This window comes from Oratosquilla oratoria, chromosome 16 (genome assembly GCF_046742065.1).
Source record: "Oratosquilla oratoria isolate Oo_2021 chromosome 16, ASM4674206v1, whole genome shotgun sequence".
NCBI lineage: Eukaryota > Metazoa > Arthropoda > Malacostraca > Stomatopoda > Squillidae > Oratosquilla > Oratosquilla oratoria.
The window spans coordinates 36013535-36032364 of record NC_134792.1 but is presented as its reverse complement, the minus strand read 5'-3'; the positions used below and the strand labels follow the sequence as shown (position 1 = coordinate 36032364).

General features: G+C 39.2%; 1 protein-coding gene across 1 annotated transcript; it reads right to left on the bottom strand.

Annotated features, from left to right (window-relative positions):
* Positions 1–109: 109 nt before the first annotated feature.
* Positions 110–13097, bottom strand: LOC143033883 (uncharacterized). Its single transcript, XM_076199497.1, has 5 exons — positions 13003–13097; positions 2951–3151; positions 1275–2858; positions 728–1170; positions 110–463 (listed from the first exon to the last, which is right to left on the bottom strand). Exons 1-5 carry the CDS (start codon positions 13091–13093, stop codon positions 197–199), a joined length of 2586 nt encoding a protein of 861 aa, XP_076055612.1. The 5' UTR covers positions 13094–13097; the 3' UTR covers positions 110–196.
* Between the last annotated feature and the right edge of the window lie 5733 nt (positions 13098–18830).

Genomic DNA, 18830 nt, shown 5'->3' with positions numbered 1-18830 from the left:
GAGAAGGGGGCCACTCTTTCCAATTTTGGCAGTGTTGTGAGTAGGGGCATTATAGAGATATACTTGATGGAACTAAAGTTGAATGCACCTTCAGAAATGGAAAGTTAATCACTACCAATGGGACGGCATGGAGATGAATGAAATTGCCCGACAGTGACCAAAATAGAAATAAGAATGCTACATGGTTCAGAAGGGACTAATGCATGGTATACAGAAGGACAATGAGAACAAGTAAAGACAAAAAAAGTCCCGGTAAAATGTAGATACGAAACAGATGGCAAAGCCTTTCCGATGTAAGCCTAGGGTAATTTTTCTTTTCATGCAAAGCTATCACATCACCATCTGTTGGAAGATGGTCAATGATGACATGTGTGACAATAATGGTGAAAAGGAGGAACATGCACAAGAAGAACCATATATCAATTATCTTGACGTAGGCCGTGGATGGTAGCCTTGAAGATGCCTGAAAGAAGCGAGCAACTCATTAAACAGTAATATTAACATTATGTTATATAAGTTTCAGAACAAAATCTACATAAAATGCATGGTATCAAGATCTAAATAACAATAAGTTGATTTACTTCGGAAAGAAGAAAATGTGACATACAACACTACAACTGACTTGACATGTCATTCTGTTTCAGTGCTCCATGCTTTTTCATAACATATTCATTTTCTTCCAGAAGTGAACTTTCCAGTTGTTATTCAGGTCTTGGTATGGCCTTACCTGGCTGAAGAGTGTATAGAAAACCAGAAGTGTAGTGAGGGAGACCATAATTCTGGGCATGAATAGAGTGATCCGGATGTAAAGTGAGGTATAACCTATTGACAGCAGGAGTAAACATGGCAAGAACGTTGTTACAAGTACTAGGCTGTAACGCCTCTCCAGCACAAAGGACACTCGGAGATCTGCATGTGGACCACCTGATAAACTCTGGACATGGAAAGCCTTTACTAAGTAATTGTTGAGCTTGGACTCTCCCACATATGATGCCGTCAAGCGATTTTGGTCAAAGTCGACCAGTTTCCTTGCAGCAGAGGAGAGGATCAGCTCAATGGTGCAATCTTGTTCATCGAAAGGGTACTTGATGAGTTCAAATCTGCAAGAAAACGTCCCAACGTACTGGTTCTGTAAGTAGAGCTTTCCACTTGAACCAGGGTAGAGCTGATCTGAAGAGGGGGTAAATAATATAATATTATATATTATCCAGAAGCGGTTAAATCAATATGATATTTGTAGTTAAAAAGAGTTCAAGGAAATGGTATTAATCTACCTAGTAGTTCTTGAGTAAAGCTGTAGGGTTTTGGTGGTCCTGTAGGTTCAACAGTAATTATGGGCTCCATTTCTTTAACTTGTCCATTGTGAACATTCTTGAAAAACAGACGGGGAGTCCACAGTTGTGCCATGTCTGCATTAGAAATAACGTTGTTATGACTAAGATTATTCAGATTCCTATACTCCACCCGAGACTCAAACCACGACATAGTAATTTTCAAGTCTATGTTAAGGTTCATTTCTTTGTCATTAATATTAGAAAACCGGAGGATTTTGATCATTGTTTCCAGTTGCAGCGGTTGTCCAGTGTTGTCATTAGGAGGTGGTTGATTGTTTCGATACTTATTTCCAAAATTCAGTAGGTGGCATTCTTCTTCGTCACTCGAATCAATACAGTCATCAAGTAGGTTACACCGCTGCCACTTGGCAATGCAGTCTCCAGAGGAGCACATGAATTCGTCTCGAGTGCATCGTGACAGGGATAGATGGATGATATCACCAACAGCTTTACCACACAAGGGTTCCTCCAGCTTCCATGAGTTTCTACCAATAGGATAGGCTACAGGTGTGTCTGTCTGCATGGTTGCGAGTGTCTTATTCTTTGATGTATCGCCAAACAACCAGATGCCTTCAGAAGACCAGTATATTATCTTTTTGAAAAACCCCTTGAAATAAGGACGTTGGTTTATGTAACCCTGCAATTCATACCTTGTCTGAAATTCATACTGCTCACAAATTCCTCGGAGATAAAGGAAATGGTTATTTTGAAATTTACAGACAGTGCAAAATTGCCTGGAGAGCTCACACATGGGGTTATGCCAAGTGCCGTCACTTCTAAGTGTCAAGCATCTTGGTTCACCTGGTTCAATATAACCATCGTAGAAATTGGTAAATGTCAATGATTTGTTATTTTCTGTGTTTCGAAAGGTTCCATCTCCTGGATTAAAACCAGCAAGCCATACATAGGCCGAATTTTCAAAACATTCTTCTCGGAAATTAACAACAGTTTTAAACAGGGCTTCATTTTCATTTAAGTTCATTGGGATATAATGTGTCAGGTTGAATATATGGCAGAGGTGTTTTGATTCCGATAATTTGGATCGACCGATTGGAAGGACAATGAATCTTGTCTCTTCCATGCAGAATCTTGATAAAGGTACAAGATCAGATTCAGTATTGTACAATTTAATATCACTGTCATCAGTGGAGAAAATGTTCCCATTTTCTATGTTAAGGCATTTTTGGAAGTCCATGATACTCTTCTTGCTTAGTTTAGTGCCCCAGATGTTGACTTGAGTGATGTCCCCATGAAGACTCTGCAAGGGATTGAACCCACCCCAAGCAAGGTCTTGCTCCTGACCAATGGTAAATGACCCATTCAGTGTAAGAGGCACACTCTGGTTTTCAGGAAAGGCTTCAAATCCAAGTTCTTGTCCATCACGGTAAAACTTGATCCCTTCGTTCAAAGAGATGATTACGCATTCGCTGTACCACCGATTCAGTGTCTGCACCTCCAGTGTGCTTCCTTTGTAATACTGACACTTCTCTTGAACACAGATGTACAAGAAATCCCCCAAGTAACCTAGAAAAATTATTTACAAGTTATTTTATGTTAGATATAGTACATAGGTTTTCATTATGACCACTTTGTTCACACTAAATTCTCTGAATTACCAATGGTAAGGTAATCGGAGAACTGTTCAACACAGAGTGAAAGGACCATGTCGTACTCCACTTTGCGGAACAGTCGATAGCGGTAGCATACTGTCAGTTCTGTCCATTTCCCCTCCACGCTCATGTTGAGGGCAACAAAAGACTCAGTTGAAGGGGCCTTCCACAAGTCCTTCTGCATAGAGAATACCTTGACGTTCACATCTGGATTGAAAAATATAAGTATGATTTCAATAATTGCATCCTCTCTTATGGAATAAAAGGAATCACTCAGTAATGCTGTTTCTGCAAGACTGGAATATAAAATCAGTGAAAAGTTGTTTTCAAATATTCATCCTATCAAGCCCCTTAAGTTAATTCGTTTAGACATTATTCAAACAGTGTTATAAGTGAGCTTATACAGTATTTGCAATGAAAAGAGTAAGGTGTCAAAGTAGCCTGTATTGGATATAATGTGGGTTTGTGGAGATATATACTGAATTTACTTAATTTAAATTCCTGATTGTAATGTACAGGATAGGTACTATGCTCCTGTGCCTTTCATCTGTGTCTTTGAATTTATTTATGTTGTCCACCTGGACTGATTAAATTAATGTATGTGTGCAAACAATGTATTTCTTAGTGTCCTTCAAGCATTCCATTTTTTAAGTTTCTACCGTGATGTTCTTTTATTCCTTACTAATAAATCATCTTTGTCAATTTGCCCACAACTGTCATAGCTTGAAATTGTCTCCCACTCATTCCTGACATATTTTTCCACTCAAATTTGATATTTCAGAAAGCTTTCACATTTCTTTTGTGCTTCCCTTGTTTCTCTGAACTTTTAGTACTTCTCGAAAGAATTTCTTTTGTCATACTTCCAGCACCACCATTTCAAATCCATTGGTGTGGCTCTCGTTTCTGGAACCAAGGTCAAGTAATCCTCAACATACTAGATTTTGCAAAATTCCCTGTTAGTGTTGTTGTCATTGTCAATAACTTCATTGAAGTCACCCAAAAGAGCAAGAGGGTCCTGTCATGGATACTGTTTGAATATAGAGCAATATTTGTCATAGAACATCTCTTCATCTTCATATACCTGGCAGGAATATATACTGCAGGAGGTGCTCAGATAAGAGGGAGGGTGGAGGGGTATATGTATGTATGTAAGAAAGAGGAAGCCCAAGGTGTGTTTCAACCTCACTAGCATCATTAATTTGTCATCCAGTTATCCTCATATTGGTGATTAGTAACCGGTTTGGTATACCTCCGCTCCTCTACAAGGTGGTCCCTGTTGCTGTGACCTGACTAGTAACCCTCAAAAATGATCTCATCGATGCCCCATCTCCTCATCCCAGACAGCCGCTACATTCACCCTCAGCCTCATGAACTCGAAGTACACGTGCCTTGTTTACATCAACCCTGGCCTCCCATATAGTTGGCCAAGTGAATCTGACTGGGGCAAGTTGCAAGCCTACCCCCACCCGAAGCGCCATGTTTGGATATCATATACATAAACAAATTCGCACTCGTACCCACCCACCCACCATGGAACTTAGCAAAAGGGGGAATAAGTGTTACATTTATAGATCAATAGCCCCAGGGGTCGTGGACGTGTGTGTGTGTGTGTGTGAGATTCATCACGATCTTGGATCACGTGTTAGACTCGTCATCGAAACTTATCCTCCCGGATGAGAGCTCTTAGCTCGTATATGGCCCGACCTATGGATAACTCTGTGACCTTGTGTATGTGTGTGCGTTTGTGCGTTGTGTGTACATGCGTTTGTTTGTGCGTAAATGTGAGTGCGTGCGTGTGTTTGTGTTGCGTGTACGTGTGTGGCTGTGTGCGTGCGTCTACCTGTGTGTGCGTGTGTGTGCTTGTGATTCACCATGGTCTTGGATCACGTGTTGGATTCGTGATCGACAGTTATTTCCCTCCCGGGAGAGAGCTCGTATATGGCCGATCTATGGGTAATGCTGTGACCTTACACGCACACATTCCTCCAACTCTCTGCCCACGAATTCGAGTAACGACTAGCCCTGGGCGGGATTCGAACCCGGACCACCGTAGTGGCATCAGGGAACTCTACCACCTAGTCGTGTATGTGTGTGTGTGTGCCTGTGTGTACTTGTGCATGTGTGTGTGTAATATGGCGCCGACACTGATCATGACACCACCTGCTTAAATGATACTTATGACAATATCGTTGTCTAAAGTAAACGTGTTAAATATACGCGAAATAGATATAACATTGAATAGTTGCCAAGGAAAAAGTACAAAAATGAAATATAATAAAGAAAAATTACAACTTCAGTCATACATATTGCTGTCTATAGAAACTAATAAAAATTGAAGGCAAGACCGGATTTTATCAGCATGGTATCCGCACGCTGATAGTGTATTTATATACTGTGTGTGTGTATATATATATATATATACAAGCCGCGGGCTTCGCCCTCTTCGGCTTGGCTGCGCAAACAGCGGCCTACGGCCGCAGCTTTCCGCGCTCTAATCCCTCGTTTTCCCCTTCGGCCTCGGCCTCGGGGCGGAACCCCAACACGGGATCCCCAGCACGAAGAAGAAAAGGAACGCGAAGAAGAAGAAGAATACCACCTGACCCCGACTTCCCCAAGCGCTTTTTCAAGAACATTTTTAGGACAAAGTGTCACCGTAATACCACCTGTCCCCGACTTCCACAGCGTTTTTTAGAAGAATGTTTTTATTTAGACTTATATATGTGTGTGTGTTTATCTATTTGTTTATTTTCCGTTTTACTAACACAACCGACCCTTATAAACTCGTTTCGCTGTGACTGATGCATGGTACTGTGTACCAAGGCGAATTTATTATGATATTCTTTGCTACTCCTGCCATAAATCAAACTGAGTTACGCACTATAAAAATAAGTTGTTTTCGGAAGAAGTGGTTCGCTTATTGATTTTCCAATCATCTTAGTACAACGAAACTAAGTTTGAGTAAGCGAATTGGGAAAACTTCCTTAATTAAGAAACAAAAATGGAAGAGATATGGAACATATTGAAAGAAAATCTATAATGAAGGAATGGATAAATACGTACCAAAACAAAAACAGGAAAAGGTGTACATTAAATGCTGGTACAACAACAAAAATGTATTGAGGCGAAAGATAGAAGAGAAAAAGCTTGGAAAAGATGGGAAAAAACTGGACAAGAGGTAAATGTATATTAAACTAAGAGATGAATATGTAAAAATGCGTAGGGAAGAAAAAACAAAATATGAAAAAGACATACTAGACAAATGCAAGGATCACCCTAAATTCTACAGATATGGAAATGATTAGATTAAAAAATAAACGCGATATAGTAAAATTGCGTCAAGGGAATCCGAAATATATAGATGTAGAAATGGCTGAAATTATGAACAAACATTTCAAATCTGTATTTACAAATAAAATTATACAATTGGGATGAAGGAAAGGGAGAAAGATCCCCCCCCCCACGAAAGAAATAATTGTGACATAAAAAGACATAAGAGACCAGATAAACCTTATGTCAGAAAATCACACGGTCCGGACGGAACTGCAAAATGGATACTAAAAGAATATATAGATAAACTAACGGACAAAATATATGAAATAATAGATTGCTCACTTAAAGAAGGAAAGGTATCGCAAGATTGGAAAATGCAAATATTGTGCCATTAAAGGAGGAGATAAAGAAGACCCAAGAAATCATAGACCGGTCTCCCTTACAAACACAATAGCTGAATTATGATAAAAGTTATCAAAAGTAGATGGACTAAACATATGGAAGAAAATAATATACTGAATAAAAAAAAATATTTTAGACAAGGAAGATCATGTGCCATAAACTTGATTTGTTTTTATTCAAGATTAATAGATATAATGCAAGAAAGGGACGGATGGGCAGATTGTGCTTTGCTGGATTTACAAAAGGCGTTTGATAAAGTACCACACAACAAGCTATTTAGAAAACTCAAAACAACAGGTGTACAAGGAAAATTATTGAAATGGATGGAAGACTTCTTGCACGGGAGAAAAATTAGGGTGGTACTTAGGGATAAAAACTCGACTTGGGGAAAAAATGATAAGTGGAGTTCCACAATGTTCAGTATTAGCTCCGATGTATGCTATATATATAGACTACATAGATGAAGGTGTAGAATGTTATATGAACTTCTTTGCAGACGACGCAAAATACTAAAAGTACAGAAAAAGACTGAATCACTAGAGAAAGACCTGGACGAAGTCTGGGAATGGAGCCAAAAGTGGGAAGTGAACTTCAACATCATGAAATGTAATATAACAGAGTTTAGAAAAAGTAACAAAAAAATACCAGGATAATATAAAATTGGTACAAAGTAAAAAAGCTAGCTCGGAAAAGGACCTAGGAGTAATTCTTAACAAAGACATGTCACCAGACAAGCATATAAACAAAATAGTCGAAGACACCTACAATTCACTGAGATCAATAAAAGTGGTTTTTAATTACTTGGATGAAGTAATGGCAAAGAAAAAATATTAGTTACACTGATAAGACCAAGATTGGAGTACGCTGCGACACTATGGACACCCATCACAGAAAAAAAAAAGAAATAAAAAATAATATAAAGAAATTAAAAATAATCCAAAGAGCAACGACAAAGACACCCAACACTTTCAAAATTTACACACGAACAAAAATTGTTTAGACTGGAACTACCAACCCTGGAACAAAAAAGAGAAAGAGGAGATCTATTGTCTATTGGCCATTTACAAAATCATGAAAGGCATTGAAATTCTTGACAGAGAAGATTTATTAAAGTGGGATAAAAGAAAAACAAGGGAACGTGAAAAGAAGCTCAAAAAGGATAGTAATAGAAGAGACCTGAAAAAATAGTTTTCCACACAGAGTGGTGGATGTCTGGAATAAATTGGACGAAACAGTAGTGTATGCAAAAACCATACAAGAATTTAAGAACAAACTAGATGCTGAGAGATGCAAAGACGGGTCACTACGAGCATAGCTCCCCTTACTGTATAACACAACTAGGTAAACACACACACACATATACTGTATGTATATATATATATATATATATATACATATACCAAGGCTTTTTCCCCCTTACAAGGGAGGTAGCCAAAAAGGAAAAGGCATAAAATCATTCCCACCCATTCCATCCCTGAATACATTCCACACCCCTCCACTCTCCCTCTTATCTTAGCACCTCCTGGATGACGGGTCATCCCTGCACCTTGTCCACTGCCCTGGGTCAGAAGCAGTGTCGCCAGACACAGCACATTCACAGCAAGGCCGCTTCATTAAATGGGCGACCCCCCCTCTCCGTCCCCCCCAATGCATAAAAGGAGCAGACGGGGAGAAATCCCATCGGGCTGCGTCAAATTTTGCTCACACATACTACCTCACCCCCACATCCCCCCGTCCATTCCACCTCATGCATCACAACATCATCCATATACAACCATTCTCCATATTCTCCTGTCTTCCGTCCTCTCCCGTCCTTCCTCAACAGACATTCCCCTCTTCCCCAAAGCCCCCTTCACCCCATCCATCCACCTCATCCTAGGACGTCCCCTCATGTTCACTCCCTCCACATCTGTATTATATACAGTATATATATAATATATATGTATATATATATATATATATATTTATATATATATATATATATATATATATATATATATATATATATATATATATATATATACATATATATATATGCTAATAAGGACACGGGTACGTGTGTTCACTTATGCAAAGTAGACCACTTGGAAAAGGAAACTAACAAAGCAGAGCTCTTTCGTATATTACATCTTCAGTGCAAAAAGCACATAGTTTAAAAGAAATACATATATATACATGAAAAAGGAACAAGGACAGTTTGCATAAGAGTAGAGGACATTTACCCCCTGGAAGGCGGTAGGTCAGGTCGCAAGGGTCAATGCGTCCACTAATGAGGGAGGGGCGACATTAGGTCACACTCACAGGGTTACATTTTACCTGTTATTCTTTTGCTTATTTCTTGACAGATAAAATTGTCAAGTTTATATAAGCCCTTGTGTAAGTTGGTTTTTTGATCACTGGTGGTATGGATCAAACTACACTCTATTAAGTTTCTTACTATTATGTTGTTAGTATATTAGATTGCCACAGCATAATAGTAAATTCCAAGTCTCTGCCCCAAATAATGTCGTTGGCACAATCGCTCCTTCATACAAGCTTCTCATAAAGTTCCCGCTTCTCTCAATCTACAATTTACCTCCAACTCCACTCTTCCCTTGCCTACCACATGCGATCCTAAATATCTAAAGCTATCCACTTCCTCCATCCTCTCTCGTGTATATATATACATATATATATATATATATATATACACACACACACACACATATATATACTGTATATATACATATATACACACACATATATATATATATATGTGTGTGTGTGTGTGTGCTCTGACTACGGTATGGATTAAAGGTTTCCTGTCGGTATATTTTATCATTGTAACTCACTGTATAATTGCGTGTGTGTGTGATTGTGTTTGTAAGCGTATACTCATAATTGCATGAATGTGTACTTACGTGTGTGTTGAGTCTGTGTGTGGGGTGTGTGGGCGTGCGTACTCACCCGTGTGTGTGTGTGTATATATATATATATACATATGTGTATATATATATATGCGTGTGTGTGTGTGTGTGTGTGTGTGTGTGCGTGCGTGTTTACCTAGTAGTATACAGGAAAGGAGCAATATTCGTGGGGGTTTTGTTTCTTACTCTCCAGTAATCATACCTAGCTGCCGCGTTTTTTTTTTTTCTGTTTCCTCTCTATTTATGTTTTACCTATTCCTCTCTCTCTGTTTAAAATATATTTATGATAGCGGTTCTTTCTTTTCGCTTAGTAAGGAGTGTCCTGACCCCATCCCACGATCTTTGACCTCCGAGGCCCCGCCAAAGGAATTGCTCGTGGTGCCAGCCGTGTGACTTATATGCCGCCCAGCAGCGTGATCTACAGTTGTTTCCATCGCCCTCACAAAGACACTTGAGGAAACGCACGTGCAGCTCACCAGCGTAAGACGGACCATGTTAGGCCCCAAAGATGACTATCCAGTGCCGGGGATTGCCATATAAGACACCACAAAGCCCTTTTGAAGAAACACACATGTAGTACCATCATCGGCCAACTGTGATCGACGCCAGGACTTTTCTGTCACCTTGTGCATGAAGGGACAATTCTCAAAAGGCCCCCTCCAGCCAGGCATTTCACTTTGTGCATGAAGTAACAACTTCCAAAAGGCCCTTTAGCCAGGCACTCAGATACATCGCACCCTTTTTTGACCATTCGTCAGGAGGGCCAGGCAGGCCCAATAAACTTTGCGGTCGCCCGTTTCCCGAAGCGAGACGACCTGCCGCGTAGACGCCTGGGAAAGCTTACGCCGTGGGACCGGACCCAACGATCTTCACATCGATATATATATTTTTTCTGTGAGAATAAACACCTTGTGAGATCGAAACCTTTATTAGTACTACGTTTCGCTTGTTACAGCTTTTTCAAGTACAGACATGACACACACTCTGAGCACATATAAGCCAACAGGGAAGGAACTGGGAGAGGTTATCAGGGAGGGGTGGGTGGTAGGTGGAGGGGGAGGAGGGGGACGGGTGGGACTTGGTGGAGACAAAGGAGGACATTTCGGACAGTTTGTTGAAGTGGACTAAGGGGGACATTTCATACATTTATTTAATGCGGGTAACAGATGGATTATAGGAGGGGCGATGTTAAACATGCCTCTGTTCTGCTCAATGGTTTTGAAGCTTTGAATGGCGGCCGCTTCGAGGCATTTTCTCCTCATCCTATCTGGTTCACTAAACAGAAGTTCTGCGTTATCCCAATCCATCAGGTGGTCGTTGGTGTTCCGGTGGATAACACAGGCGTTGGTGGTGATGTTGTTCCGGGAATCGTAGCGATGCTCCCGGATCCGGGTCTTCAGGTCACGGGAAGTCTCGCCGATGTATACTTTATCACATCCAGCACAGGGTATGCGGTAGACACCAGCGTTTTTTCCCCACATGACAGCCAGGACGAGATGTGGGGAAAAAACGCTGGTGTCTACCGCATACCCTGTGCTGGATGTGATAAAGTATACATCGGCGAGACTTCCCGTGACCTGAAGACCCGGATCCGGGAGCATCGCTACGATTCCCGGAACAACATCACCACCAACGCCTGTGTTATCCACCGGAACACCAACGACCACCTGATGGATTGGGATAACGCAGAACTTCTGTTTAGTGAACCAGATAGGATGAGGAGAAAATGCCTCGAAGCGGCCGCCATTCAAAGCTTCAAAACCATTGAGCAGAACAGAGGCATGTTTAACATCGCCCCTCCTATAATCCATCTGTTACCCGCATTAAATAAATGTATGAAATGTCCCCCTTAGTCCACTTCAACAAACTGTCCGAAATGTCCTCCTTTGTCTCCACCAAGTCCCACCCGTCCCCCTCCTCCCCCTCCACCTACCACCCACCCCTCCCTGATAACCTCTCCCAGTTCCTTCCCTGTTGGCTTATATGTGCTCAGAGTGTGTGTCATGTCTGTACTTGAAAAAGCTGTAACAAGCGAAACGTAGTACTAATAAAGGTTTCGATCTCACAAGGTGTTTATTCTCACAGTCTTGTCGGCTTTTGCCATTGTGATTCATATTTTTTCTAGCTGGCAAACCTTTAGAGCGCCACCATTTCATACAAGACCTTTCTGGCAACCCCCTCGCGGGGACCGCCCATTTCTACTTTTCTGTAGTTTTAGTTAGAGACGTCTGGCAACCTCAGGAGTTTTCCTCTGGACTTGTCAGTAGTTTTTGTATAAGATCAGGACTACCCATTAAATGGAAAAAAAAACACACCAGCCTTTCTCCATCCTGAAACGGGCATCCAACACAACGATGATCAACCCACGCCTCGCCTGGTTACAAAAGCTTTTAGGAACGCACGTGCAATACCAGCCCCATACCCTCTGTCTTCGTGAGTCAGCGACCTGAGAACGTTTTGCGTCCGATTTCCCCACGAATCACATTTTGACCTCACGCCAATTAGAAGCACGGGTCATGACCTGGCCGTGTATAAGGACAGACGAACAGACAAAGAACCAGATTGCCTGGGGACACGACTTGGAACACGTAAGTCACCTCCCTCGCCGTCTCATCGTTATGGAATTTTGCTTTGGTCCAGTTTCAGTAGAAAATTGAGTAAGTGATAGAGCCCATGGGTAGCCTTTATGAATGTATGCTACATAAGTACGCGTCCAAAACTTGTGGGAACATTCAGTGATCAGTTGGCATTAGGCCCACACATAACCCTTCGGCATTAGCTTATGGGTTTCGTTTCGAATAAGGAGAGAGAATCTTGAAAAGGGTTCATCTCGGAGATGGCATAAAACTGCCTACCCGGGACAAAATATACAATGTGCACGTTCACTGCCTCACCGCTACAACAACGACTGATCACATCTACTCATTGTACTTGTCCGAAACTGTGTGAAGTTGATGTGGCCAAGGTTTCCATTAGACATTTTCCTCAGCTCAGAGGTGTGCCTCCTAATTGCAGTCTCACTCAATCCATCAATGCCGTACCCTTTAATTTTTTTATTTTGGCTAACGCTGGATGGTATTATTAAGCTACAGGTCCAATCCCCCCCCCCCCCCGCCCGGTGATGAAGACATAACGTTTTCAATGAGGTTGCATATTTTGCAGGACCAAGTAGGCACTTGGTAAACTGAAACTCCATTTTCATCCGAACCTACCACCAGGGAAAGAAAATCGTCTGCTTTCATGCTATTTTATTCAGACTTTTTATTAATTCGTTTATCTACCAATTTATCAGTTTATTTTTTTTATTTTTTCGTTAACATTATCATATGAATTTAAATTACCACACGTTATCAGTTGGTATCCTGAATACATATGTCACTTTCACTGATTATACATGAAACAGTTTAAATTTTTAATCTTTTTCTTTCTTTCTTTTATTAAGAACAAGTTTGGTTGACTGCTACTGTAAACATTGCTTACCTGGTTCCTGTGTCGCTGCTTGGACGAGCGCGAGCAACAGGCACAGCAAGCAATGGATCATGGAGATAGCGGGGCACGAGAGTTCTGCCATCTTCAGGGGCTGCCAAAACAGTAAGACTATATTAGAATTCAACCGATCAATAACTAATTTATTTTAGTAGATACACATCATGATATGGTGTGTAATAATGTAACAATACAGTTATTTAAAAGATACTTTGTCAACATCTTTATGGCGTCTATTATAAGCACAACGGAAATTTAAATAATTTCGCCTCACTAATTGAAATGCTATGTTGCAAATCCATTGTTCATTTGCAGTAAATTAGATTTGTTTGAGTATACGCAGACAATCATGCATATAACTACTGGTATGAAGGAAATAAAACACTGAAACATTACTCAAGAAAAAATATGGTAGCCTGTTACTATCGCAGATGATATATGTCATGTAAGTTAATTGGAGCATTCGTTTCTGACCTACCCGGAGTGGTAAAAACCACAGGAATGAATGTTATCACCTTCAAGTACAATTAAAAAAAAATAGATGGGGCCGAAGCCCAATCTAACTTATTTCTCAGCATCGTGACCCGATACACATAAATTAACTCAGTGGTTCTTAACAGTCTACACCGTTTGCGCCTACTTTCAATTCGCAAGCAGCCTCGTGAGATGCTGCTTGCGTCTCCTTTGAATGAAAGAGATTGACAGGAACCAGGGTAGAAAACAAAGTGTCATTCAATAAGAGAGGGATTAATCGAATGGGGTGGCGTTGAGAAAAACCAAATAGCCTGGCGGTTTCCAGGATAAAATGTCTAGGACCACACACTATGAAAATTTATTAATCGAAATAGGTTTTGGGCTTTTCGCTACCACGGCCAAAATAAAGGGTTTCTATCCGGAGTCAAAGTAGAAAATGGATATATTAATATCACTGAGAAGTAATCAAACCCAGCCGTCTCAGACTCTTGATCGTGACTCATTTACGGCTAGATTTGGTTAACTGAAAGACATCACTTTAACCAGTGCTTTCTTCCATAATCACTGAAAAATTGTAACCTTACCAATGCCACAGCCAAATGCTCTGGAGAAAATTATCGAATGATGTGTCTCGATTAATGACGAATCCTCCTGTGCCCCATTATAGAGAAAGAGAAAGGTCCAGTCGATGATGTCTCTCTTCCGAACGGCCTCGGGGACTCAACTGTCGGGTCTCCGGTGAAAAGGGCTCTCTCGTCCGAGCGCATGCGGGGTACGATTTTTGGTGGCATCAGCTTCACGACGTTGAAAAATGAAGATCTATTACGCAAAGTCAGTCCACGTAGTGACGTCATAACGCCTTTACAACGGTACCAAATATTTTTTGGGCCAAATTTGAAACCCGAATGTTTACATGTACAAAATTGACCTTTGTGATCCAGGTTCTGTTGTGATTCTTGGACTTTTACCGAGATTAGGAAGTCGGCATGAAATCTCTGTAGAGTAACAAAGCTACTGGTTATAGACAGGTAATAGTATATGGTGCCGAAGTATGACTTACCATAGGGCACCAGGGTAACAGAGAAAAATATACAAAAGAAATGACCACGAGTGGGTAAGATTGGGTGGGCGCATCTATGGGATGTATCTTAGCCAGATAAATTAACTACCTGGAGACAACATGAACTGAAAGAGCTTGTCATATATGTGCCACCATTTGTTGTCAAGCTGCTTGCTGTCATAGGCTGAATAATTGGTCACTGAAAGAGTATCATAAGGTAACGAAAGAAAAACAATGAAGTTTTTGTTTAGAAAGTTGTATGCCACGGAATCGACACCTTCCGTACAAGTTTTGCGAAGACTTGATAACTACAGCTATTTTTCTGATTTAGGAAGCGTACCAGGCAGTGTCTCTTTTTCTGCAGTAACATCATTCATGTTAATGATTTGTCCTTATTCAGTTTAATAGACTTTTCATATTTTAGTATGGGTAATTACTTTAATAATGATGATGATGATGATAATAATAATAATAATAATAATAATAATAATAATAATAATAATAATAATAATAATAATAATAACAATAATAATAAAAATAATAATTATTATCATCATTATTATTATTATTATTATTATTATTATTATTATCATTATTATTATTATTATTATTATTATTATTATTATTATTATTATTATTGTTATCATTATTATCATTATTATCATCATCATCATCATTATTATTATTATTATTATTATTATTATTATTATTATTATTATTATTATTATCAATCATTATTATCATTATTATCATTATTATCATTATTATCATTATTATCATTATTATCATTATTATCATTATTATCATTATTATCATTATTATTATTATTATTATTATTATTATTATTATCATCATCATCATCATCATTATTATTATTATTATTATTATTATTATTATTATTATAATTATTATTATTATTATTATAACTCCTCTATCAACACTATCTTCCAAGTCCTTTTTCACCCCGCTCTCCTCCTCACTTCCTCGTTTCTCACTCTATCCAGCCTAGTAACCCCTACTATACTTCTCAGACATTTACTTTCATACATCTAAACTCTTCCTCTCTTCCTTTCTTATGTTCCATGTCTCTGCCCCATTAAGTGCTGTCAGCACAATCACTCCTTCATACAATCTCCTTTTACCATTCATTACCAAATGTCTCTTTCTCATTACCCATTTTAATCCCCCACGTCATTTAATTGCTTTTCTCAATCTACATTCTACCTCCACTCCTCCCTTTCCCACCATATTCGCCCCCAAGTATCTAAAGCTATTCACTTCCTCCAGTCTCTCTCCCTTAATACTCACTTACAGAAGATTGAGTGTGTTGAATCTTTCCTGGTCGGAATGGTGGCAATAACCCTGATTAATTTGTTTTTGTTCTGCGCGCGCATATGTGTGTGTGCCCATGGTGTAGCTCATGTCACAGTCTAATTTGTTATTTTTATTGGGAAGAAATAGTGTACATCATACTGCAATCTAATTCTCTTGCAAATATAATAGATCTATTCACGCAATCTGTTCTAAGAAAACAGTAATCTAGTACACAAAGCTATGAAGTTATATAAATCTTTCGGAGCATAGCAAGGAAATTAATACGGCAATCCAGGTTCGAATCCCGCCCAGGGCTCAAATAATTTCAGTATCGCTGCGCTGCGAGTCGTTACTCCAACTCTCGTGGGCAGGGAGTTGGGTGTGTGTGAGCGTGTAAGGTCACAGCATTACCCATATATCGGTCATATATGAGCTCTGATCTCTCTTCCGGGAGGTAAATAGCTGTCTATCACGAGTCCAACACGTGATCCAAGACCATGGTGAATCACACACACAAGATTCATAGATACTAGTTCAAATATGCGCACGTACACATATTTATTTTTCATACCTTCATCGACCCGACATCATCCAAGACAAATAGTGTAAAGACTGGACGGAGAACAGCCCCAGAAATACGCCTTGCTTTGGTGTAAAGGTCTTCATTGTCTCCTCCCTCATAAGTGTTATGACGTCACATCGTTTTATCAAACAGAATTTTTCGCATTTTGCTTCCCTACATGTGTATAATCGCCTCAAACCAACTATTCTATAATCATAACAGTATCTTCGAATTATCGCATTAAAATGAACAGACCAACTTTTCTCAGTCTCCTGACAACTTCTACTTCTTCTTTTCTTTTGTCAATGGAAATAGAAATAAGATTAGAAAAAAATCCCATTGTTTGTATATTTTCGTATAAAAATGATAAAGATAATATTCACCAAAAAATGACGACTTAACCTGGGTTGCCATATAATTACTTCGTAGAAAATAAACCGTTTTTATTCCTGTGGATATTAGAGTTGTTCAAGGACTTTTTTAATGAGGACAGCAGAACGGAGGGGTCGTAGAATTTAAAAGTGACCAGCATTTTTTTTATCATTAACGAGCAATGGGCTGCGCCCCACCCCGTTACATAAATGCTCGGACCTACGGGCGAGCTCGCTTCCTCTCAGCCAATCAGTCGTCTCCGTTGTCGTGACGTCACCACTCTCGGCCAATCAATCGTATCCGTTCCGTGACGTCACAACTCTCAGCCAATCAGTCGTCTCCGTTGCTATGACGTCACCACTCACTCAGCCAATCAGGGGCCCTAGGGAACGTGTCCCCTTGAGGAATTTCCGGCGGTAACGGGCAAATATGATTTTTATTATTAGATCCCCAGTCATGATATAGAATACTGCGTGACTCTGGTCCATAGAGATACCACTAAAGTTCCCAAAATATTGACTGTATGAAACCTGTGCGGTCAATGTGAGGTGAAGGCGTGACCTTAAGAGGGAAAGGACAAGTATGGGGGGAGCAGGGGCAGATCAAAAGAAGAAACAGGAATTGTTCTGGGAGCATACCGCACTCAGCCTCAGAAAAATATAGAGTTACTCTCAGTTTCAACTATTTCAGTATTGGATGATTTATTTACTAATATCTTTATTTATTAAATTATCTATTTATTTATATATTCATTTACCTATGTATTTATTGATCTATTCCTTTATCTATTTGTTTATATAATCATCTGTTTATCTATTCATTTATTTATTCATTTATATATTGATTTATTTCTATTGATTTATATATATACATTTATATATGTATATATGTACACACACACACACACACACACACACACACATATATATATATATATATATATATATATATATATATTAATTACTTGATTTGTTTTTATTTATTTATCTATTCACTTATTTATCTATTAATTAATTTTATATTTATTTATTTACTTGTTTATTTATGTATACATCAGTTAATCTGTTTGTTTGTTTGTTAATCTTATCATTTATCAATTTGTCCATTTACTTATCTATTTCAATGGAAGAAGTTAGGAAAACAAAAGCGAAACGTATCGGACAGGCTAATCGTGATTGTCTCCAGATGCATTCGACCCTCTCGCTGCGAAGAAAGTTCCCTCTCAGCTGAATAAAATTGCCTAGAAGCAACTGGATTAAATGCTGAAATCATATCACATAACGAAAAATGTTGAAAACCATTTACTTAGTGTACAACAGTAGTATATGACTACAGGCTTGTGGTAAACGAAAAGGAATTGGATCATAAATGAATAATTATTAATCCTGTTGGCATATGTTGTCACATTTATCTTTCTTTGATCAAGGCCCTCTCGCTTAGCCATAAATTTAGCCTTCTTGAGTAATGCTAATCATGGGTTAGGTTTCTTGATGGATTCATGTTGAATAATCGTGCTTCCGTGATTCAGGAATTTCACCCAAAACATTCTACGGTAATAAATGACCAGGTTTTGTTGAGGACGACTTAAAACCAGATGACATGCTTTCGTATGGCTTGATTCCCCTCTCCAATATTAGCCCACTGCTCCCGACTTTGAACTTCTGGTTTACTGAATAAAAGACGACTATGAAATCTAGTGACTCTTCTATTTCTATTTTCAATAAATAAATGAATTAAGCATAATTCTTACATGAAATTATTAATTCATTGTTTTCCAGGTTGCCTTTGCGGATACCCCCAAAGGCTACACTATTTTAAGCACACCTGACCTAGAGGCTCGTTTAAACTGATTTAAATCGTCTGGTGTTAATTAAAACAAAATGCTTAAAGGCATCGTATAAGGTTGACCCTATATGGTCTACAATAGAGTTTTTTTTTTTTTTTTTTTTTTTTTTTTTTTTTGCATCCGACCTAGATATGGATCAAAAGGTCTCCTGTCGGCATGCTCCGCCTTTGTAATCCTTTGTAATCCTTTGTAAA